The following is a 25,752-nucleotide window of genomic DNA, read 5'->3' on the forward strand; positions in this document are numbered from 1 at the left end:
ATGCATGCATCATTGAGTCACCGGAATGTATTCTGTAAAATGCAGTTCTGCAAATAGTGATTGTAGCAGTGGTTCAAATTCTGTCCTCTTCATTCACCCCAATGTTCAGTCTTGTTTTTTGAGAATGAGATATTTTGAAGTAAGCGTGTTAGTACAGTTTTTTTTATTTGCTGTTTGTTTTCTTAGGATGATGTGGGCAGCTGGAGCTGTGGCAGCAATGTCTAGTATTACTTTTCCAGCAGTCAGTGCTCTGGTTTCAAAAAATGCGGATTCTGATCAACAAGGTGAGCAACTTAGCACCTTTAATTTTTGCTGCAATTAAACCACTTTCATAGTTTGTCAGTATTCCGCTCTCGCTCTCGCTCTCGCACACATGACTCCACAATTAACATCATTTTTGTTTTGTTACTTGCAATGTACATAAACTACCTCTAAATTCAGTACCACATCAACTGAAATGGTTAAGGTGCTTCTCTAGTTCCAATATGACTAATTCTGTAAGGTTGTAATAACTTAATTGGCCTGCTGAATCAGGAGGTTATGGGCTCAACTTGCATTGGAATAGGATATCTTAGCTGACATTTCAATGTAGTTTGGCTTGAAAGGATATTGGAGCGGGAGGGAGAGGATCCAGTTGTTGTGGTCCATGTTGGCACTAATAACATAGGCAAGACTAGGAAGGAGGACCTGTTTGGAGAATATCAAGCACTAGGAAGGAAATTGAAGGACAGGTCCTTGAGGTCATAATCTCTGGATTACTGCCCGAGCCACGTGCTAATTGGCATGGGGATAAGAAAATTAGGGAAGTAAACACATGGCTAAGAGATTGATGTGGGAAAGAGGGATTCCATTTCATGGGACATTGGTATCAGTTTTGGAACCAGAGCCATCTGTACCGATGGGACGGTCTCCACCTGAATCAATTTAGAACCAGAGTTATGGTGAAAAGGATAGATAGGGTGGTCACTAGGATTTTAAACTTGAGTCAGGAGGAAGGGAAAAGAAAAGCAACAGGAAGTATGGAGTCAAGTAGAAAGGTAAGCAGCAGGTTAGCATGTGTGCAGGGTTTAGGTTCAAGGCAGACTAGGAATGAAGCAAAAAAGGAAGGATAACTTAGGACATATTACTAGAGATGTTGGAAATCATGAGGATAAGAAAATTAGCATTAAGGTGCTTTACCTGAATGCTCGTAGTATTCGTAACAAAGTAGATGAATTAACAGCACAAATCATCATGAATGAATATGATGTGGTAGGCATCACAGAGACGTGGTTGCAGGGGGTCCAGGACTGGCAGTTAAACAATTTATTGAAAAGACAGGGAGGTGGGCAGAGGGGACAGGGTTGCCTTGTTAGTTAAGAATGAAACTAAATCTTTGGCACCCCACAGATGATTTGGAGTCTGTGAGTGGAGTTGAGGAACCACAAAGGCAAAAAAAAACATAATGGGAGTTACGGAAAGACCTTCCAACAGTGGTCAGGACCAGGGGCACAACATGTATCAGGAAATAGGGCATGTCAGAAAGGTGATCATGGAGGGCTTCAATATGCAAATGGACTAGGTGAATAATGTTGCCAGTGGATCCAAAGAAAGGGAATTCTTGGAATGCTTAGAGGATGGCTTTTTGGTACAGATTGTGATGGAGCCCACAAGGGAGCAGACTATTCTGGACTTAGTGCTATGTAATGAGCCAGACTTTATAAAAGTTCTTAAAGTAAGGGAAGGCTTAGGAGGCAGCAATCATAATATGGTAGAGTTCAGCCTGCAGTTTGAAAGAGAAGGAAAAATCGGATGTAATGGTGTTACAGTTAAATGCAATTACAGGGGCATGAGAGAGGAACTGACGAAAATCGACTGGAAGCAGAGCCTAGTTGGGAAGACAGAGCAACAATGGCAAGAGCTTCTGGGTGTAATTGAGGACACAGTACAGAAGTTCATCCTAAAGAAAAGAAAGATTATCAGGGGTGAGGGTTAGGCAGCCATGGCTGACAAAGGAAGTCAGAAAATGTATCACAGAAAAAGAGAGAGCCTATAAAGTGGCCAAGAGCACTGGGAAATCAGAAGATTGGGAAGACTTTGAGAACAAACAGAGGATAACAAAGAGAAATAAGGAAGGAGAGGATCAAATATTAAGGTAAGCTTGCCAGTAATATTAGAAATGATAGTAAAAGTTTCTTTCAATACATAAGAAACAAACGAGAGGCAAAAGTAGAAATTGGGCCGCTCAATTGATGCAGAAAGGCTAGTGGTGGGAGATAAGAAAATAGCTGAAGAACTTAATAAGTACTTTGTGTCAGTCTTCTCAGTAGAAGACGTGAGTAATATCCCAACAATTAAGGAGAGTCGGGGGCAGTGTTCAGTATGGTAGCCATTATGAAAGAGAGAGTGCTAAAAAGCTAAAAGATCTAAAAACTTTATAAATCTCCTGGCCTCGATGGGCTGCATCCTGGAGTTCTGAGGGAGCTGGCTGAGGAAATAGCGGAGGCATTGGTTGTGATCTTTCAAAAATCACTGGAGTCAGGGAAAGTCCCAGATGATTGGAAAATCGCTGTTGGTAACCCCCTTGTTCAAGAGAGGATCAAGACTAAAGATGGAAAATTATAGGCCGATTAACCTGACCTCGGTTATAGGTAAAATTCTAGAATCCATGTTAAGGATGAGATTTCTAAATTCTTGGAAGTGCAGGGTCTGATTCAAACAAGTCAGCATGGATTTAGTAAGGAGAGGTCATGCCTGACTAACCTGTTAGAATTCTTTGAAGAGGTAACTAGTAGGTTAGATCAGGGGAACCCTGTGGATATTATCTATCCAGACTTCCAAAAGGCCTTTGATAAGGTGCCCCATGAGAGGCTGCTGAGTAAGGTGAGGGCCCATGGTGTTCGAGGTGAGCTACTGGCATGGATTAAGGATTGGCTGTCTGACAGAAGGCAGAGAGTTGGGATAAAAGGTTCTTTTTCAGAATGGCGGCTGGTGACAAGTGTGCCCCGCAGGGTTCACTTTACGTATTAATGATCTGGATGAAGGGACTGGGGCATTCTGGCGAAGATCTGGGTGTGCTAGTCCAGGATTTTCTAAAGGTTGATTTCCTTGATAAGAAAGCAAATGTAATGCCCTCATTTATCTTGAGGGTTGGAATACAAAAGCAGCGATGTGCTTTTTAAAGCTCTAGTTCGGCCCCATTTAGAATACTGTGTCCAATTTTGGGCCCCACACCTCAGGAAGGACATATTGGCACTGGAGCCTGTCCAATGGAGATTCCCACAGATGATCCCTGGCATTTTAGGCCTAACATACGATGAATGGCTAAGGATCCTGGGATTGTATTCATTAGAGTTTAGAAGGTCAAGGGGAATTCTAATAGAAACTTACAAGATCATGGCTTAGAAACGGTGGACCATGGGAATTTGTTTCCGTTAGATGGGGAGACTAGGACCTGTGGGCACAGCTGTAGAATTAGAGGGGGTCAATTTAGAATGGAAACGAGGAGACGCTTCTTCAGTCAGAGACTAGTGGGCCTATGGAATTCATTGCCACGAAGCACAGTGGAGGTCGGGACGTTAATGTCTTCAAGGCAGAGATTGATGAATTCTTGATCGCGCAAGGAATTAGGGGCGGCTGGAAAAGTGTGGGTAAATGGAGTTGAAATGCCCATCAGCCTTGGCGGAGTGAACTCAATGGGCCGAATGGCCTTATGTCCATTCCTATATCTTGTGTTCTAACGATTCATTGTTGCTGTAGAGACTTAGGGGAGATATTAAACTGAGATCCAGCCTAGCCTCCCAGGTGAATGCAAAAGACTGTTTGAAGAGATGGGGAATTCCTTCTGATGTAGCTGATATCTGTTCCTCAACTGACATCACATGTTTGGGTTGTAATCCTATTTCTTTATGGTATTCCATATGTGTATTTAGGCTATTTCTCTATAGTGTAACTTCATGATACTTGTGGAGTGACCGTTCTTGCTCATCCTTTTGGCACTGCATATGATCTGGTTGGTAGGGTTCCAATGGTTATGTAATTGACTACCAAGGCTAATATGATCAGTGAAGGTTCTGCTGCAACTGACAGTTCATCCCAGATGATTGTATTTTGAACAAGTGGCTGGCTTTTTCCTTGTTTTTTTTTCTCTCTCCCTTTTGATATGTGCTTTTGAGAGAATCTAGCCCATTTCTTCTTTGATTGCACTCGATGTAGTGCCCCTTGTTGAACTTCTTCCTGGATTTGATGCCCCTGTCACATTGTCCTTGTAATGCTCTCTTTGAACTTCATGAGGGCATAGGCGAGAGTGAAGCTCAGCATAAAAGATTCTGTTTTTGATAAGTGACTGTTAGAAATTCTGGCTACATGATCAACCCAAGTCAGTTGTGAATCAGCTGAATTCATTGACTGTAAACTGCTTTGGGGCAGTTTTAAAATTGTGAAAGATACCAGGTAAATAAGCTAAGAATGTGAGAAACAGGAATAGACTGAACAGTCCCTCAAGTGTGTTATGCCATTTAGTCGATCAAGTTTGATCTCCTCTCCTCTTCATTGTCAGAAGATTCCCTCAGACTCCAAATACCTGCCTGTCAATAAAAGCCAAGAACTGCGAATGCTAGAAGTTGGAAATGAAAACAGAAATGCTGGAAAAACTCAGCCGGTCTTGCGCAACATCTGTGCAGAGAAATCTGTTATTATTTTGGGTCCAGTAACCCTTCCTCAGAATGATTGTCTATCTCAGTCTGAAATATATTTAACAGTGGAGTATCCACAACTGTTGGTGGGCGGCACAGTGGCACAGTGGTTAGCACTGCTGCCTCACAGCGCCAGAGACCCAGGTTCAATTCCCGCCTCAGGCGACTGACTGTGTGGAGTTTGCATGTTCTCCCCGTGTCCGCGTGGGTTTCCTCCGGGTGCTCCGGTTTCCTCCCACAATCCAAAAAGATGTGCAGGTCAGGTGAATTGGCCATGCTAAATTGCCCGTAGTGTTAGGTAAGGGGTAAAATGTAGGGGTAGGGTGGGTTGCGCTTCGGCAGGGCGGTGTGGACTTGTTGGGCCGAAGGACCTGTTTCCACACTGTAAGTAATCTAATCTAATCTAAAAAAAACTCTGTGGCCGTGATTGTTGAGGATTTGCATTACTTTTATGTGCATTTTTTTCCCCTTGTCAATTTTAGGTGATCTGCTCCTGTGTTCTAGATTCTAGGAGCTAATAGTAACAAACTGTGTCTATGGAGTGAAGCCCTTTCAGAATCTTTGTTTTTGAGATCACCACTTATTCTCTTACCCAGGGAATGTAGGTCCAATTTATTTGCATGATGATGACCAAATATGTCAACCCAGGAAGCAGTCTAGTGAATCCTCACTAATGTAAAGTATTATCAGTCCTCACTAATGTAATGTAAAGTATTATCAGTATGTTGATGCAATATGTTTCCAATGTAAATCTATCCTTAAATATGGAAAACAAAGTATTGTTGCGTATTCTGTGTGGTGTCATTAAGGGCCTTTGCGAGTGTAGCAAATCTTGTACCTTAACTACCTTGCAAGAAAAGTGTACCTGCTGTACAAATACAGCTACCCAAGTCTCCCAGAATATTTACATTTGCAAGTCTTATACCTTTAAAAACATTCTCCTTTTTATTTTTATGGCCATGATAAATAAGGTCACAATTCCAACATTATACTTCTGCCAACTTGTTGCCCATACACTCAACCTATCTGTATTTCTTGTAGTCTTTTCGTGTGCTCCTCGCAACTTGCATTGCCGTCTAGCCTTAAATCTGAAATTGCCCACAGAATATTGTGTCCTGTCACCAAGTCACCCTTTAATTTACACCTGGAGAGTGTTGACACTGAGCCAGCGCTGAGTGACAGGATGTTTGACACTCCTGTTCTTATCTGCCAGTCAGGGCTCCCTGATTGGGGTTGTTAATCTGCTCCAATTAGGGAGCTCATTCTATGAGATCTACCTGGCTGGCCTAGTTACCATCACTACAGATTCATCAGCGAACATCAATGTGTAATTCTGTCTCTTTGTCTATATTAAATACAGATTAATAAATATTCAACACTGACTATTGTGGTATTTTTAAATGGCATCTAGTGGAATGTCATATCTATTCCTCCTGTGTGCTTCCTGTCCATTAATCACTTTTTAAAAAAATATTCTTTGTGTTGCTGGCAAGGCCGGCATTTGTTGCCTATCGCAAATTGAAAAGGTGGTGGTGAGCTGCCTTCTTGAAATGATGCCATCTATGGTAATTAGTTGCTGCTCAACTCTCTTAGCCTTCATCTTGTGTAGTACCTTTATTAGCAACATCAGCCATCAATAAAGAAAAAACATATGAAAATACAGTCTGAAATAGATATGTTTGTGCACCCAGCACCTTTCATAGCTAAATGGTGACAAATGATATCTTGCTGAATTGAAGTCCAAGAATACCATATTTGCTGGCTATTTATCCACCCTATCAGTTACATCTTTAGAATTCTAATAAATTTGTAGATCTGTCTCCTTTTTGTAAAATTCATTTGATTTTGTTTGATTATTATTATTATTTTCCAAGTGGTTTGTGTCTTGGAATACAGGCATCCTCTGTAGATTCTTCTTTATTTCTGCTGCCTGTGCTGGGCTGACCGGCCTTCAATTCCCAGCTTCCTTTTCCCTCCTTTCTTGATGTATATAACAGTGGCAATTAGCAAATCTTCCAGGTCAATTCTAAAATCTAAGGTTTATTTGAAAATCAGAACCACTAACATATTCAACATTCCTGAGTCTGTTCTTTCTAAACCAACAATCCAAAGCTGCTTGCCTTAGCTACTCCTGAAACATAAACAGATTATTTTTCAGAAGGAGGTGATTTACATTTAACTGAAATATTTTGTCATCTTTCAAATTGTCTGTGTTTTTTATCATCGGTGCGATTTATTTTTAAGGTTTGGTGATGCATTTTAAAGTGGAACTGCACAATTCCTTCCATATTCATTAAAATTCACATTGACTAAGGGAAAATAGATCATAATGAAAAGATACAAGATTCACAAGCAAAGATGTTGACATTTTGCAAGGTTGAAATCCCTATGGTTTTTAGACTTTGCAACTCTAATTTTGAGAGTGAGGATTTGTTAGTTTTCTTTTGTCTATCAACACGTTTCCTTTGTGATCTTTGAGGTAACAGAGTAACCTTATTTGGGTAATAAGTTATTGGAAAACATTGATACTTTGGCTGTTCTTAACATTTATTGGTTTTGGAAAGATATTCTGAGGAATTTGATCATGACTAGTGTCACTTTTCAGGAGTTAGAGTCAATCCTTCTGTCTTGGTCTAAATAGCTTTTGTATGCTACTGAGTAACTAAAGTATACCAAAGTAAGATAGATTTGGTCTCGCTCTTAAAAATAGCTTTACTTAACAGCTACTGCTTTGTAATTGTGATATTGGAACCCAGTAGTTATCTTACTGTTGATAAAGTATTGCTGTTGTCTATTGGTGACTCGATTTTGGTTTGCTTTTTGATTGTCTAAACTTCTGTTTTCGTTTCCTGTCATTGAAAGTTAAATTCTTTTGTAGTTTCTTCAACTCCACTCAGTGGTGACTGAAAGAAACCTATATTAGGGCCTATGAGGTCAGAAGTAGCTATCATTCTTCTGCTATATCAATACATATCGGAGTTCTTAACTTTAACATTTATATGAGTGAGTTTGTAAAATAGTTTCATTAAAAAATGTTATTAATTATGTCTCTGCTTTATGCATATATTACATTGTAGATAAATCATTTTGCGCTGACTATTTTGTCAAAATGGAATCTGTAATAGACCTCCTTTTTTCCAATAAAAACTTCCACATATTGCTTAATTTTGTGCCTTGTCCCATTTTGCCAAAGTAGATATCCTGACTTTTTTAAAATTCTGCTTGATTCATTCAATCGTGAAATGACGCAGTACTTGTCTGAAATCCTCCTAGAACAGAAGTCTATGAACGATGACTGCCAACTTCTCCATGGCACAACTAGTTGACTGCAAATGTTTCTGTAACTCGTCAGAGTGTGAAATCTCAGGTTTTAACATTCCACAGAAAATCCGGATCGCGCACAATTACCTGAGCATTAACTAGAGAAAGGCATGTCCACTTGCACACAGGTGGAACATGTGGGAGTCAATATCATGGTAATTTCACTGGATTAGTAATCCAGAGCTTGAGGCTAACATTCTGGGAGCACGGGTTTGAGTCCCACTATATGGTGAAATTTCAATTCTTTAGAATTTGGAATTTAATTCTAGCCTAATGGTGACCACATGAACACTGTTGATCTATAAAAATCCATCTACTTCACAAGCCTACTTTCAGGAAGGAAATCTGCACGTCAACTCTTATCTGCTCTGTGGGGACATTAGGGATGGGCTACATCACATGAACAATTTTTTTTAAAAAAAGGATAGCTCAGGATGTGACTGCAGCCAGTACATTGTGAACTTCTATTCCTGGTGGCATTGCAATCATCCGCACTCTGTCAGCTGAAAACAATGAGGGGATTGTTAATGTACATCCAAACTACAGCTGCTTCCCTGGTCAGGTGATTAAAAGGAATTACAAAAGAAGACTATTTGACCTATCTTTGTTAGAACTGTCCAGTCGGTCTCATTGCCCTGATCTCTCTTGCATTGTCCTGTGATTATCTGCTTCTCTTTGGAATATTATCATTCAATTAGCCTGTACTATCTATTTTTGTGTACTGCATCTGGATCGCAAAAAATTGGTGTATTTCTTTTAAACCATTGGTTGCCTCTGGTTGTTCTAATAATTTTGGAGCTGTCTGTTCTGGTTTCTGATGTTCTACCATTGAAACAGTAAATGAAGAAAAGCTTGAATACAATTCAGGATTTTTATCACCTCTATCAAATCTCTTGATTGCTGTCTACTTAAGGAGAGTAATACCAGTATAACCGCATACCTGACATTTCTTGTCTCTGGAACTATTGTAATACATCTCTTCTGCACCCTCTAAGGCCTTGAAGTATAATAGCTAGAATTGGACACAATACTTTAGTGGAGACCTAACTCCTGTTTTATAAAAGTTTAAGATCACTTTCTTTTTTTAGTAAATCATGGGATAGGACTTATTGGCTTGGTCACCATTTATTGATCATCTCCAGCTGCCCTGGAGAGGGAGGTAATCTGTTTTGTTGACTCGCTGCACTCCTTGGTGGGTAGGGATACCACGGTATTTACATGGTTGGCCCAGTTCACTTTCTAGTCAATGGCAGCCTCCAGGATGTTGATTAGTGGGAGAATTCGGTGAAGGTATTGCTGTTGAACATTAGTGATGTATAGTTTCTCTCGCTTTAGAGATATTAATTGACTGATTCACTGGCTTTATTAATAGCAGGAATGTGGTCTTCTCAATTTGTCTGCTACCAAAGATTTTTATGTATACAACCAGCTTTCTCTCTTCCCTTGGCCTCTTTAAAATTGTATCATTTTACATTGTATTACATATATTATCTCATTCCTCCTGTCTCTTTCCATTAAGTTTCATCTGTTGTGTGTTTAGTCTTTCTGAAATTCATTGTCCACTTCACTGTTTACAATTGTGTTTTCTAGAGTCAGCATGGTTTTTTAGTTATGACCTGTGTAAGATCATTTGATATATCAAAAGCAATATCAGTAACAACTCTTCCCTACTCTCTGCACTTTTTACCTTAGCTAATTTTATGTTCATGTTACCTCCTGTTCATTAGTTCCGTGGACTTCAATTTTGCTTAAGTCTACTGTGTAGATTTGTCAAATATCTTTTGCAAGTGAAACCCAAATCAAAAGCTCTGTCTTTAATAATCATCTTCATTACTTCAGAAAAGAGCTTATGTTTGTAAAATGTGACTTTAGCAAGTTTGTGTTGACTTTCATTTATTAGCCCATAGTCAAAATGCCACGTAATGTTGTTCTGGATTATTATCTATTGAATTTCTCAACTGCTGTGTCAAGCTAGCTAACCTATAGTTGTCAGACTTCTAGCCCTGCTTAAATAAAGAGTGGGTGATAACGTGCAAACCTCCAGCCATCTAACCAGACACTTGAATCACTGATAAATTGTGACCCTTGCCTGTGCAATTTCCACCTTTCCCTCTACAATTCCATTCAGGTGGCCAACTTAAGTACCCCTCTTTCAGTTCTTGTCCAGGCCAATTGTATTATTATTTCCACCTCTATAAAGTTGCTTAGATGGTGATGAAAGCAGGTATGAATTATTCAATTGTTAGGTGTGACATGGCTGTTGACTCCTTGAAAAGATCTTTTTGCGACCCAAATCAAACATGGACCTTCCCTTGACGACCATTTTATTTTTTGTGTTTTTAAAATATTTTTGGGTTTTCTTTTTGTGCTAACCTTAAACCTGTTCTTGTGCTGTCTATTTGGCCTTATTATTGTCTTTTCTATAATTTCTTTGTAGATAGTATTTTTAATTTGGTTCCTTTCATTCCTAAGCTACCTTTCTGTCATACTTCATTTTTAAGTGGTGTGAAATTGAAATTGGCAGTGTCTGTGTGTTGGGTGCCAATTGATATTTGAGAACCAAAATGGCACTTGTATTATGCTCTCATGGTTTTAATGCAGTGAGTGGCCCCCAGAAAATTGCAGAACAAGCTCCTCGTCATTTATCATGCAACATTCTGTGTCCCTGATGGTACAACTTTGGAGCTCAATGCATCAGAAGTGCCCCTTTGACCCCTCACAGCTGAACCTACATTTAGCAGCAAGGAGGACATACCCCACCATGGTTGCTTTATAAAGGAAATCATCAGTCACATACAGGTTAAATATTGATTTCTTCAGGCCACTGCTTCAGTTCTATAAGTAATTTTCACTAGTTTAAAGCTGCAGAAAATATACAAGGACAAAATGACATCCTATTTATCATTTAACATTATGTGCTGGCCAACCAGAATTGGTGTGGAAGGTTATTTAGCTTTTTTGACTTCAGGATAATTCCATAAGCCAATGGTACCCAGATATGAGTGCCACTAGCAGCTGTTTCCCTTGTGGCACACGAAATGATTTTGAGAATAAATGCAGTAGGATAAACTACTGTGGTTGGAAGAAAAGCTCTCTGCAGACCAGTGTCTTCATGAGACAATTCTATTCTCTGTATTGTAGATTTTAAGAGGAGCTGGTATAATGGTAATGTCACTGGACTCTCAATGTAGAGTTCCAGGCTAATGATTTGGGCGCCCAAGTTTAAATCCTACCAAATCATTTAAATTCAATGAATAAATGTGCAAATATAAACTAGTTTTGGTAATTGCACCTGTGAAATCAATATTGATTATTATAAAGCTACATTTGATAAACTAGTGTCCTTTAATAAAAGAAGATTGAAGTCCTTGCCTGAACTGGCTATATGTAATTTGCGACCCACAGAAATATGTTGGTTAGAGGGTAGGGCATGAAGCAAATAATCTACACACACAAGACCAGAAACCCTTGTAGCTATTGTACCTGAGAAAAAGGCATACAGTCGGAGCTTTTTGTCTTGCTGTCATCACCGATGCAAACTGCGGGTTGTCAAAATGAGTAGCAATTTATTCTACATGAGATCATAGGTCCATAAGAAATAGGAACAAGCTATTCACCCCTTGAGTCTGCTTCAGCAATCAATCAGATCATCTCGACTCCTCACATGTCCACTTTCCTGTCCTTGCCCCATAATCCTTGATTTCCCCTACCGATCACAAATCTAATTATCACAGACTTAAATATATACTAATACTCTGCCCCCATAGCTACCTCTGGCAAGGAGTTCCAAAGACCCTGAACCCCCGTGGGAAGAAATTCCTGCTCATTTCAATCTTAAATTGGCATCTCTCGATATGGAGACTGCACCCTCTGGTCCTAGACTCTCAAATGAGGGGAAATGTCCTCAACATTTACCTTGTCAAACCTCTTAAGAATCCTATATGTTTCAATGAGTTCACTTTCGATTCTTCTAAATTCCAGTGAGTAGAATCCCACCTGTTTAATCTTTGCTCATAACCCTGTATGCCAGAAATCATTCATATAAACCCTCTCTGAACTGCTTTCAATAAAATAATATCTTCCCTTAAATAAGGAGTCTAAAACTGCTCACAGTACTTCGGATGCAGTCTTGCCAGCGCCTTGTGCAATTATGGTAAAATGTCTCTACTCTTATACTCCAACCTCCTCGAAATAAAGGCCAACATTTAATTGGCCTTCTTGATTACCTGCTGTACATATTAGCTTTGTGTTTCATGCTCAAGTACCCCCAAGTCCCTCAGTGTTGCAGCTTTCTGCTGTTTTTCTCAATTTAAATGATATCCTGTTCTTCTATTCTTCCTTCCAATATGAACAACTTCACATTGTACCGCTTTACACTCGATTTGCCAACTTTTTGCGTGCTCACTTAATCTATCAGTATCCCTCTGTAAACTGTATTCATCTTGCAGTCTGCCTTTCCACCAATTTTTCAGTTTCAAAATTGGTTACGCTACATTTGTTTCCTTCCTCCAGGTCAGATATACTGTAAACAGTTGTGATCCCTCTCGAGCCCAACTGTCCACCAACCTAAAGAAAACCCTTTTCTCCTCTTGTTATTTCCTGTCCGTTAGTCAATTCTCTATCCACATGAATATACCACCTCCAACACAATGGACTCTTGTGTTTTAACCTTTGAGATACCTAGAAGTCCAAATACAACTCATCTAATGGTTCCTCTGTACCCAGTCTAGATGAGACGTCCTTGAAAAACTTTTAATAAATTAGTCAGATACAGCTTCCCTTCCATGAAGCCATGTTGACTCAGCTTGATTAAATAATGATTTGCCAAATGTTCTGCTATTACTTCCTTCCTAATTGGTTCCAACGCTTTTCCACAACAGGTGTTAGGCTAATAAGCCTGTAGTTAGTTGCTTTTTGCCTCCCTCCTTTTGTTGAATATGCATATTGCATTGGAAAGATTTTTAGTCCTCTAGTACTAATTCAGAATCTAAGGATTTTGGAAAATTGCAAGCAGTGCATCCACTATCTCTCAAATAGTCTTTTGGGATCCTGGAAAGCATGCCATCAGGGTCGGGGACTTGTCTAACCTTCAGTCCTATTATTTCATTTAATTTCATTTCTGTTGTGATGATGGTACTTGATTCATCCCCAGTATTCTTTAGTATTCATTGAGATGTTCAAAGTATCTTCCTCTGTAAAGAGTGATATAAAATATGTATTTAAGTCCTCTGCTGTTTCCTTCTTTCCCATAACTGTCTCCAGATTCATTCTCTTAGGGGTCTTTGTTCAGTTTTGATCTTTTCCTTCTTATAGATTTAAAACACTCTCTTATCAGCTTTTATATTACTTGCTAGTTTGCATTGTAGTTTACTTTCTCGGTCTTTATTATCTTTTTAGTACTCCTTTGCTGAATCCTGAATTTATCCCAGTCTTCAGGGCTATCATTGGCCTTTTCTACCTCATGTATTTTTTTCTTTCAACTTTATAGTCTCCTTAACTTCCTTGGTTAGCTCTGGTTCTTTTTCCCCTCTCTTAGAATCATTCGTCTTTACTGTGATGTATTTTTGCTGAGAGTCATCAATTTCCTCAAATATTTGCCTCCGCTTGCTTACTGTCATTCCTACTAATCTATCTGCTTAGTTTATTTCAGCTAACTCTATCCTCATTTCATTGTAATGGTCTTTGTTTAAGTTAAACAGTTATTTCCAACCCAAGTTACTTTCTCTTGAACTGAATATTAAGTTTATGATGTTATGGTCACTACTACATAAGGATTCGTTTACTCTGAAGAAATTTATTAAACCTGCCTCATTTCCCATGAGCACATCCAAGGTAGTCTGTTGCCTCCATGACACAATGTTCTAGAAAACTATCCCTAATGCAGTATATGAATTCATTCTCATGCTACACTTTCCAATTTGATTAACACATTCCATATGAACATTAAAGTCACCCATACTTATTGGTCTATTCTATTTACGTGCAGATGAGGAAAGCGGCTTGATCAGTTGGAAAATGGATGCTGCTTGAGGCACTACTATGGAAAATACATCAGAATTGTGTTGTTGTAAGCACTTTAATTCAAAAAAAGGCTCAAAGCCTGGACATGCTCCTCTTGTTTTTACAAAGGGCAGGCCCTTATATGTGAATGTATGTGACTTGCAGCCAGTGTAAGTGAGCCATGTTGCGAATGGTAATTTGGAATTTTTCAGCAAGTGCTGTTCAATCACAGAACCACACCTAACATTGGAGGATCCCTATAGTGTAGAAACAGGCCATTGAGCCCAACAAGTCCATACCCACCCTCAGAAGAGCAACCCATCCAGACCCATTTCCCTACTCTATTATTCTACAAATACCCTAACTAATGCAAATAACTTGCACATCCCTGAACACTACGGGCAATTTAGCATGGCCAATTCACCTAACCTGCACATCTTTGGATTGTGGGAGGAAATCCACACAGACATGGGGAGAATGTGCAAACTCCACAAAGACAGTCGCCCAAGGCTAGAATAAAACCTGGGTCCCTGGTGCTGAGAGGCAGTAGTGCTAACCACTGAGCCACAACATTGTATGTTTGGAGTTTTGTAAGTCTGGCCTGAGTATTGCTTAGGTGATTCTATATGTCTGTGTAGCAGATACGACTCCAATCGCTCATGTCAATTAGAGGCAATTATTTTTTATTGTTTTTGCAGTAACTTTCCCTTAACTTTTTATATGTCTTTCCTCTTCATCCTGTTTTTTTTTTTACTTGTCTGAGAAGCAAAGCTCTGCTCTGCACCTTTCTAAATGGTTTCCGATGAGCAATTCTGCGAGAGCCAGATTGCAGTTCTTAGGTTTGTATTTCTGGATATGCAAAACATTAAAATCCATCTGTAATGCTTCTTGGGTTTTATTTTTGTTGGTACTGAGTTATTGATTGTTGCTGTAGCCACCTAAACATCTATAAGTAATTAACATATGAACTCAAAAACATTAAGTATGAGAAAGCCTGATGACCCCTAAGCCTACTGCACCATATGATTGTGGCCTCAACTCTACTTTGCCTAACAAAGGGTCATTGGATCTGAATCATCAAGGTTTTCTTTCTACAGACACTATCAGACCTGTGTTTCTTTAGCATACTTTGTTTTTCCTTCTATTTATTTGCTTGTTTCACATAACCCTTAACTCTTCATAATTCAAAAGTATTGGCCTTGACTACTTTTCAATCTCCACAGCTCTTGGTGCATAGAGAATTCTGAGGTGCACAGATTTTATTTAAAAGCCTCAGTATCTTCTGAATTAATTATCTTAATTATCTTTTGGGTATTTTAGGTGTTGTGCAAGGAATGATCACAGGAATCAGAGGGTTGTGCAATGGCCTTGGGCCTGCTCTGTATGGTTTTATTTTCTATATATTTCACGTGGAGCTGGAGGCAATCTCGGACAAGAAGGTTGATGTACAAAACTCCAAAGTGGAGGTAAAATTACATTTGATATGTTAGTTTCTCATTCATTTTCCTTCACTTATTTTTGCACTAATTGTAGCAAATCCAGTGTTTATCTCTTTTCCTATGTCGAAAATAGGAATGGAATAGAAAGGAATTGTATGCTTTTTGTAGCAACAGATCTTCAAAAACAAAACCCTTTGGTTTCCATTGAATTTTTCTACCATTAATAAATCTGACTTCTGTTCATTTTTCAACTTTGGATTTGGATTGATCACAATGCTATTAAAGTTATCCTTGGATTTCACTTAGAAATTTAAAAGCAATGGTGTCAGTTTCTGCCTGCCTACTAATGACACTAGTGAATGATCGTGTGGATTTTAGAGAATAAATTATCTTAAGCTAATTATAAAACTTTTGTATGCTTGAGAGATAATGACTGATGATTAAAATGTTCTTCCAAGAATGGAACAGATCATTGTGTTAAATTAAATATTTTACCTTATCTCTAAATGTACCATCTTTGTGATTATGGGAAGGAAAATAACCTGTTCCCATTTTTTAAATTAGAGTTGCTGCATCTGTGTTGTAAAATGTGAAAATTATGGCACTCTAAGAGTTGCTTAACACAAAATCATGGAGTGGTTTGTATCCAAACCTCCAACCAATGTACCAAATTGCTATACAGTCAGAATGTTTGGTAAATAATTGATAATATTATATAAAAAGAAGCAACAATAGATCATTGAACATTACATCACAGTACAGGCCCTTCGGCCCTCGACATTGCACCGACCTGTGAAACCAATCTGAAGCCCATCTAACCTTCACTATTCCATTTTCGTCCATATGTCTATCCAATGACCATTTAAATGCCCTTAAATTTGGCGAGTTTACTACTATTGTAGGCAGTGTGTTACATGCCCCTATTACTCTGAGTAAAGAAACTACCTCTAACTTTGTCCTATATCTATCACCCCTCAATTTAAAGCCTATGTGCCCTCGTGCTAGCCATCACCATCTGAGGAAAAAGCCTCTCAATATTTGCATTCAAGTACAGATAATATTAGATATGAAACTTATTTATGACAGAATTTTGCATTGTCTACATGAATTCATGCAGGTTATTCCTCTTGCAAAGAATACACAATTTTGCTTTTTAATAACTCTAGCAGTACAAAGTTGCTATTTTTGCACTAAGTGCATCAAACCATGGCCTTATTAAAAGGGAATTTTCTACATTTCTCTTTGCTCGTTTTGATTGTATATTGCATAACCTTTTATTGCTTCTAAATTGTATCCTCTTTAATGTCGGTCATAAGGGTTGAACAGACTTAGATCCACTTTTTGAATCTTGAAGCTATCCTGTAATTCAAATCAAATTTTATAAAAACAAGCAATTTCATGAACCTAATAAATACCTTCTTTTAATGACCTTTCCTCTCCCCTCCACAACAGTTGTATGCTTGGGCCAGTTTTTTTGAACAAGTAAACTGATTTTTTCTCTGTATCTCACCAAGGAAGATGTTTTCTAAGTAGCTTTCAATCAAAACTAACCATAAAGGCAATAAGGCCAAAACGCTGTAAAGTACATTCGGTTAGCTCCATAATTGCTTGTCCTTCTTTAGCACGTTTATTCCAGCCCATGTGTCATCCTGTTTTTGAATATCCAAAGACTCTGTCCTGTACTCTTCCTTCTTGAAATATTGTCCTGTACTAACCTCATCAGATATGTGCTCAACCTCCCTGAACCCTGAGGAGAAAGTGAGGACTACAGATGCTTGAGATCAGAGCTGAAAAATGTGTTGCTGGAAAAGCGCAGCAGGTCAGACAGCATCAAAGGAGCAGGAAAATCGACGTTTCGGGCATGACGAAGGGCTTATACCCGAAACATCAATTCTCCTGCTCCTTTGATGCTGCCTGACCTGCTGCACTTTTCCAGCAACACATTTTTCAGCTTCCTCCCTGAACCCTGCCATGGTTTCTATATTGTCAGTTTATTTATCCAATATCTAATCTTGGGAGCCACAAGTCTCTCCATCTGAACATCAAAAAAATTCAAGTCATTAGATTGTGTTTCATTCATAGAGTCATAGAGTCGTACAGCATAGTTGCTTCAGTCCAACTCATCCAGGCTGACCAGATATCCTAAATTAATCTGGTCCCATTTTCTAGTATTTGACTCGTATCCTTCTTAAATGCTTTTTATTTATTAACCCATCCAGCTGCCTTTCCAATGTTGTAATTGTACTAGCCTCCACCACTTTATCTGCCATCTCATTCAACACATGCATCACCCTCAGCAGAAATGCATTGTCCTTTACATCATTTTTAAATCTTTCCTTCTCACCTTAAACCTATGCCCTCTATTTCTGGACTCCCCTACCCTAGGGAAAAGACTTTGGCTACTCACTGTATCCATACCCTCTATAAGGTCATCCCTCAGCCTCCAGTGTTCCAGGAGAGAAAAAGCCTGTTCAGCATCTCCCTATAACGCAAACCCTCCAATTCTGGCAATATACTTGTAAGTCTTTTCTGCATCCTTTCAAGTTTCACAACATCTTTCATTTAGCAGGGAAACCAGAATTGGGCGCAGTATTTCAAAAGTGGCCTAGCAAATGTCCCAGCTCCTGTACTGAATGCATTGACTAACGAAGGTCAATGCCTCTACATTATCCTGTCTACCTGTGACTCCACTTTCAAGGAACTATGATCCTGCACCCCAAGATCTCTTCATTTGGCAACGCTCCCCTGGGCCCTTCCATTAAGAGTATAACTCCTGCCCTGATTTGCCCAAAATGCAAATCTTATATCTAAATTAAACTCCATCTCCCAATGCTTGGCCTATCTGATCTAGATCCCACCTTCTTTACTGTCCACTACACCACCAATTTTGATGATGTCTGCAAAGTTGCTAACCATTTCTTCTATATTCACATCCAAATCATTTGTATAAATGGCAAAAAGCAGACGCTGGACACAGGCCTCAGTCCGAAAAACAGCACTCCACCACCACCCTTTGTCTCCTACCTTCAAGCCAATTTTGAATCTGTGTGGCTAGTTCCTCCCAGATTCCATGCGATCTAACCTTGCTAATCAGCCGGCCATGTGGAACCATGTCAAATGCTTTGCTGAAGCCACTATCTATGAATTCCACCGTGCCCCCCCAAACCCCAGCCACTGTCTCAGGCTGAACCAGAGTGCTCCTCATAGAAGCAATTATTATGTTAGAACTTGTATTGTTTCAGAATTGATAATACGATGCTATAAATTGGGTTTACATCCACCGCCCTGTGTAAAGTCTGTCTCATCCAAAAATGTATCTTTGTGCTGAACTACTTCATTACTGTTCCCCCCGATTTCTTTATTTGAAAGTTCTTATTCTTTTAAATGTCTCCATGGCCTCATTCCACCCTACCTTTTGAAACCTATAAGCTCTAAAACTCTCACCTCCAAATTCTCTCTTCGAGTGTCTTTGCATCTTGGTCACCCTCTGTCCCATTACTAACAGCTATGTTTTCAATATGTTGAGCCAACTGCGGGAATTCTCTCTCTGTCTCTCCACTTCCCCCTCTTCTTTTAAGGTCCTTTTAAAAAGCTCCTTGATGTAAATTGCCTCTCCCAATATTCTGAGGGAAATTTGTTTGACTCTGTTATAAAGTAGCGATATAAATGTAAACTGTTCACAGCTGCTGATTCCTTCATTCATTTCTTGTTGATTTCAGGATTCCATTATTCCTGGACCACCTTTCTTATTTGGAGCCATTACAGTCCTGGTAGCTTTTTTGGTTGCCTTATTTATTCCGGAGCATAGCATCTCTGGAAAAGTTAGTAATGGAAGGAAGCATAGTAGTAATCTTGGCAACAATCCCACCACTCCACCCATTAGCAGTGATGAGGACAATGAGCCACTGCTGCAGGACAGCAGTGTGTGAGCTTTGAAGAAAAGTAGCAGCTCTAAACAAAAACACCATGTGTTGACTCCAGTGAATCTCTTGGACATTGAACGATTGAATGGTTTGGAAAAATTGGAAATAATTTTGAAGGGCTACTTTGAAGACTGCAGAAGTGGATGTAACTGTGTGTTTATGGTTGCTTCATTTCTATTGCAAGCTACTTACATCCAATGTTCAGCACTGCCAGTTCAAGTACTAAAAGTGTCATCCTGATCATAGTAGTTCCATACAGTGCTGCTGACCAGCGCTCCGACTATTTTGGAGAACGACACATTCAGAGCCACGTCTCAGGGTTGTAACTTACACACCAGTTGAAAGGGGAAAGGAACATTATTTGTGAAAATTCAGTCTGATATATTCAATATGTAATAAGCTCCTTCCCAATTTAATTTCATACTATGACCCCTTGGCTATAATAGTTTCATACTATGACCTTTAAACCCAAAAATGATCAAATCTACCAAGTCCGTAAACATTTCAGAGTCTTTTTCTTTTTGTTGAATCCCTGAAACTCCATAGAATGCAAAGAGTGGGGAGAAGGGACTCAAATGATTTGCGTAGAAATGTGTATAAATGTTTAAAAATAGCTATGCAAATCGAAATGGTCATTTGATTTTGCAAAGTATTGTGAAAGGCAGTCTATAAAACTACAGTCTGAACTTCCCTCAGCCGCCTTGCAAATTTGAACCAAATACATGGTGGACATATTTGCTTGTTTGTAGATGAATAAAGCAGCATTTATTCAATCACTGAAGTTATAACAAGTGTAGATCTTTATGATAACATCTCAGACAGTTGAATTTCTAAGAGTAAAAGATACTTTTTTTTTAATTTGTAAGGTTAATTGAAAGTCTGATGCATACCTCATGACTTTTTCATTTTGTTAGAAGGCTGTGGTAGAAGTATCTGCTAAAGATTATTTTCTGACAACTTTTAGCTCAGCATAAAATTGACCTGTGAAAATACACAGTGGTTTTCTAAAGAAAAGCATAACTTGGGTTATCTAATACTATTTTTGACATGAATTTTATATTTAATGTATGAGGCAAATGTGGTGACTGAATGAAAAGCTGCTTTTGTTTTGGAGTTAAAAAGGTTTCACTAAAACTGTAGAAAGTTGTCCAGTTCGGCAGATTAACCATGTTTCCTGTTCTTTCCTTGCACTTGGCCTTGCTAATTATGCAAAGGCTCAAATACTTAATCTGCTACCTCAGCTTTAGCCTATATGCAAGCAGCTTTGTAGGTCTGCTACCTTTAATTCCAGTCTCTTCTCTGCTACTCTGTGCATTAAGGCATAAGCTAATTGGATTGAGTTCACTTTTGAACCTGAGATGCTGCTTTTATGCAATTCTTTTGGCACTTAATATCAAGAAAGAAGCTTTCTAATGAACTGCTTGTCAGTTCATTCTGTTTTGAAGAAGCACATTCCCATGAACCATCTTTGAACTGAGTGTACTTGGATAAGCTGACTGATGAAATTGTTCCATTGAATATAATTTTGCAATTAAAAAGCTTAATTCGGTAGAAATTAATAGAATTATGATTTATAATTATTCTGCTCTCATTCTGGCATTTATTTTTAAAACTTTGGAGAATAATTTTCCCTTTGTATTGGTTTTTAAACTGTCTAGTATAATTGAAGATCATGTTTTCCCAGACCTTCCAAAATGTATTTTCATGAATAAGATTTTCCTAATCATCTGCTTTAATGCTCACATGACAGGATAACAAACTGATTATTCCCTCCTCCATTTTTTTTTTCTGATGTTAAAGCTATTTTGCCATCAGATATTAAGAGATGCACTGAACAAAGTCATTTTGAGAGTACTTTATGCCTTATAATGTGACCATTTACTTGGTAATTTCAGTTGTTAAAAGAATTTTAACTTCAATGTCAGGTTGGAAACAACATCAGTTTTATTTTACTGGGATATGTTTCATGGAGAAAGTAGCAAACATCTAGACTTGGACTCTTTCTCAGAATCTTTGCTTATCAGTTAAGCATTGTGTTTGGAGAAGTGTGATGTTTACTGACATTGAGCATTAATAAAATGTACCCTCTGATCAGTCTTACAGGGTGTAGTTAGATCACTGTTAGCACAACTTTAATAGTGATACTTATGTAACAAAGACTCCAAGAACCCTGTTTTAATTGTTTTTCTCAGTCAATCAGTCTAAAATGAATTTTTCATTACAGAATTCAACTGTTTCTTTGTTCTTCAGATATGCTAAAGATAACATTTAAATCATGTTTCTAATTTAAAATTTCTACAGTTATTTCAGAGTAATTTAAAATGTGGCCCACCTTATTTCTCAATACTCTGGAGTTTGGTAGTGATCTGTATCCTCACAGATTGTTCTCATGTGCAATGTGTTGTATATTGTGAAGAGAATTCAGAAAAAAGTCATCTTCAGTTTTTTAAGAAAAGTTGTATATTATAAAAATATATTTTTCTGAACTGAAATTCACAAAGCAGAGATTTTCAGGCATCTTGGCACTGATATTGTTCATATCCTATTGGTCATATTACCACTTTATTCAAATGTGCCTCATTGGAACTGTAAAAATGTAAAAAAAACATTTAAAATAATTTATTAAAATAAGTAAACTCAACAAACTGGTCATTGTGCTGTGTCTTCCATTGTACCCATGATATTTATAATTAGTTACCTTTGTTTGTCACTTTTATTTTGGCTACTTGAAAAATTGTGGTGTTTACTTTGCATATGATCTAGGTAATAATCCTACATAAAAGTTGAATTTGCTCCCTTGTATTTGAACTAGTTTCACTTTGGGACGATGATTAGGCTTTATGAATTGCATGTATTGTGAATAAAATGTCCATGCCAGGTTGTTCTTGGAATTCAAGGTTTGGGATAAGAAATCTGAGCAGCAGAATACCATATACAGTAGCTAGTTGTGTACTCCACCATTCTGTATGATTGTGGCTAATCTTCAGTTTTAACTCTACTTTCCTGCCCATTCCGCATTAAGGGTATAAGTCTTGAAAGGGTTCAGAAAATATTTACAAGGATGTTGCCAGTGTTGGAGGATTTGAGCTATAGATGGGACTAGATTGAGTTGGGATATCTGGTCGGCATGGACAGGTTGGACCGAAGGGTCTGTTTCCATGCTGTACATCTCTATGACTCTGATGCTCCAGGGAAAACAACCCCAGCCAATTCAGCCTCTCCCTATAGTTCAAACCCTCTAACCCTAGCAACATCCTTGTAAATCTTTTCTAAACACTTTCAAGTTTCACAACATTGTTCCAATAGGAGGGAGACCAAAATTGCGCACAGCATTCCAAAAGTGGCCTAACTAATATCCTGTACAGCTGCAACATGACATCCCAACTCCTATACTCAATGCACTGACCAGTAAAGGCAAGAATACCAAATACCATGTTCACTATCCTACCTACCTGGGACTTGACATTCAGGGAAATATGAACCTGCACTCCAAGGTTTCTTTGTCCAGCAACACTCCCCAGGACCTTACCATTAAGTGTATAAAGTCCTGCCCTGATTTGTGTTTCCAAAATGCAGCACCTCATATTTATCTAAATTAAACTCTACCTCCCATTCCTCAGCCCATTGGCCCATCTGATCAAGATCCCATTGTACTCTGAGGTAACCTCCTTCGCTGTCCACTACACCTCCAAATTTGTTGTCATCTATAAACTTACTAAGTATACCTCCTATGTTCACATCCAAATCATTTATATCCCGCCGCACCATTCTAGCAAGCCTTAACTGTATAGCCTGCAATAGAAGGATCACCTTGGATATGGTGACCAGAACGGCATCGAATATTTTATACAAGATAATGGCTCTGAAAGCAGATTGGATCAAGCTCTGCAATCTGATGTCACAAGAAAAAGGCAGAATGTCTTGGGTTCTCTATTTGGGAGACAGGTCAATTATCTTAATGTTTAATAATGCCCGTCATACAAATGTGACTTGTATCTGGTTGCAGTCATACAATTAACTGCACTTAAGACCAAACTTCTTGTTTGGTTACCTTTTGATTTTTGTCTCCTACTTTAGACTAAGTGAGACCTACAGACCAGATCAGAAACCCAGTCATTTTCATGCAACAGCCTCAACAAAATCCTGTAAATTTGTAGCAAGGCTAACTTATTGTTCTAATGCAATTCCCTTGCATTCAAGACCAGCGTGCTATATGTCTTCCTAATTGTTTGGTGCACCTGCAAGTAATTTTTTGTTCTTTGTATGAGCATATTCCTAGTCACTCTGAATAGCAACATTTCCTAATAACAAAATGTATAATCTTGCTATACCCAATGTATGACTCATTTAATGTGCCTGTGTATTTTTATTTGCTCATGGCTGAGCCATCATTTATTGCCTGTCCCTTGAGGTGGTGGTGGTGGTGGTGAGCTGCAACTTTGAACTTCTGCAGTCCATGTGCTGTATGTCCACTCATCATGCCTTTAGCGAGGAATTTTCCTGTCATCTTAGAATCCTTAGTGTGAAAGCAGGCCATTCAGCCAATCAAGTCCACACCAACTCTCCAAAGACTTTACCACCCAGATCCAGTTCCCCCTTCCCTGTCCTCAGCACCCTGCATTTCCCATGGCTGACCCACCTGACCTGCACATCCCTGAACACAATGGGCAATTATCCATACAAAGATATTACCCCCAAATCTAAGTTCTCTGATATATTAATTTTTTTGTAGTGATTCTTGATGTTCTTTTTCAAATCAAGTACTGTTACAATTCTATTGACCTCAGTAATTAAATCTTCCAAAAAAAACTTATGAATTTATTTCATAAGAACAAGTTGATATTAAAAATCAAAGTATGATCTGACAAATGCATTAAGATTTCCAGCAACAGACTCCAAAATTTCCATGATGAATAATGTCAGGCTAACTGATTGGTAGTTTTTTTTTGAATAGTGGTATTATATTTGTGAACTTCCAATTTGCTGGGATTATTCAATGACCTGAAGTTTAGAAAGGCTCTACAGCTACCTCCATTTTTAGCCACTTAAGTTTTTTTCCTTGCTTTTTCTGATTTTTGGTGACTTCTAATTCTGTGCTGTATTAACCCCTATAATTAACTTTATTTTTTAAGTATGCAGCAGCACATGCTCTTTCTTGCACAATACATCTGATCTACAAAACACAAACCAAAATTGTTGGAAAATCCTAACAGGTCTGGTAGCATCTGTGGGGGTGAAGAAAGCAGAGTTAACATTTTGGGTCCAAATAAATAAGGTTCACTGAACAAATCAGCCTTTCCTCTCCATTTATTCTCAACACAGTAAATTTAAACCTTATTAGACCCTCCAAATTGATCCAAATGGTTCCTAACCAGAATTTTGAATAAACAGTCCCAGATTCCCGGAATGATCAAGTTTAGGCACCAGTAACGAATGCACATAAAATTAAACAAAATAATCAAATTGGTCTGTGCTCTAAACGTGTAAACTTTTGTTTTCAGCCCAACTTACACAAAAGACAGTCAGACAGATAAACACAGTTAAGAGATAAGTAATATGGCTAGTTTTGTTATTAACTTGTGATTTTCATGACATCTTGTTCCATAGGCAGAGATGATAGTACCTTGGTTGATTTTCTGAAAATAACAATCAGGGTTACTTTTAAGTTCACTCAGAAAAACACAGTAATACTTGGTTTTCTATTCTCTGAACTTCCAAAAGCTGATAAAGGTGGTTAGTCAGGGAGTTTTCAAATTTTCACGTTGTAGCCAGTATCCAAATTTTTGTTTTTTCAGAATACGTTTTCCGAACCCCAATTCGAACTCTGATCATTCCCTGCCATCTGCTGGAGCAATAAAGTCTTACCAGACCTGCTGGAACCAATTCCCAAGTACTGCAGTCATTAATAGCCAACTTTTGTGACCTGTTTAAATATCATGCTCTTCCCTAATGCATCTGCAGAACCTTTTGATCTGGAACCAAACTGTTTATTCATGAGGCCAGGTTGGTTACAAAGGCATGTTTGGCCTGTTTCGCTTTTAACATGAGTTATTACCCACAGTTCAAAAGTCAACTTTAGCTCCCAGTTCACAGCTCCAACCAAAAAAATTGGTAAATGCAGATAGTGAAAAATCACATGGGCTATAGCAGAACATTAACATTTTTTTTCCTAGCTCTAAATTTTGGAGGCGTTCTGTTTTGCAGGGAAATATATCTTAAAACTAATAAGATTCTGTTTAATCCTCTATAGATTGCACCTGTGTGTTCTGCTATATAGCTGCTACAGGAAACTGGCTACTTCTTGCTTCAATCTGTGTTTGTTTGCCAGTTCAGACACCTGTGTTAAACTTTGTGATACTGCAGCAAAAATAATACGCAAAAAACACAAACTACCGC

At 38.4% G+C, this 25,752-nt stretch overlaps 1 protein-coding gene across 1 annotated transcript in view; it reads left to right on the forward strand.

The window, feature by feature from the left end:
* slc71a2a (solute carrier family 71 member 2a) overlaps positions 1-22,006 on the forward strand; it is a 104,902-nt gene extending 82,896 nt beyond the window's left edge. The window contains exons 10-12 of the mRNA XM_043713674.2: positions 187-284; positions 15,315-15,460; positions 19,153-22,006. Of these exons, the coding sequence (XP_043569609.2) occupies positions 187-284; positions 15,315-15,460; positions 19,153-19,362 (454 nt within the window). The 3' untranslated portion in view covers positions 19,363-22,006. The remainder of the gene's footprint in view (positions 1-186; positions 285-15,314; positions 15,461-19,152) is intronic.
* The last annotated feature ends 3,746 nt before the right edge of the window (positions 22,007-25,752 follow it).

This window comes from Chiloscyllium plagiosum, unplaced genomic scaffold, assembly GCF_037043375.1.
Source record: "Chiloscyllium plagiosum isolate Xiang-an unplaced genomic scaffold, Cpla_swu_hap1 HiC_scaffold_2, whole genome shotgun sequence".
NCBI lineage: Eukaryota > Metazoa > Chordata > Chondrichthyes > Orectolobiformes > Hemiscylliidae > Chiloscyllium > Chiloscyllium plagiosum.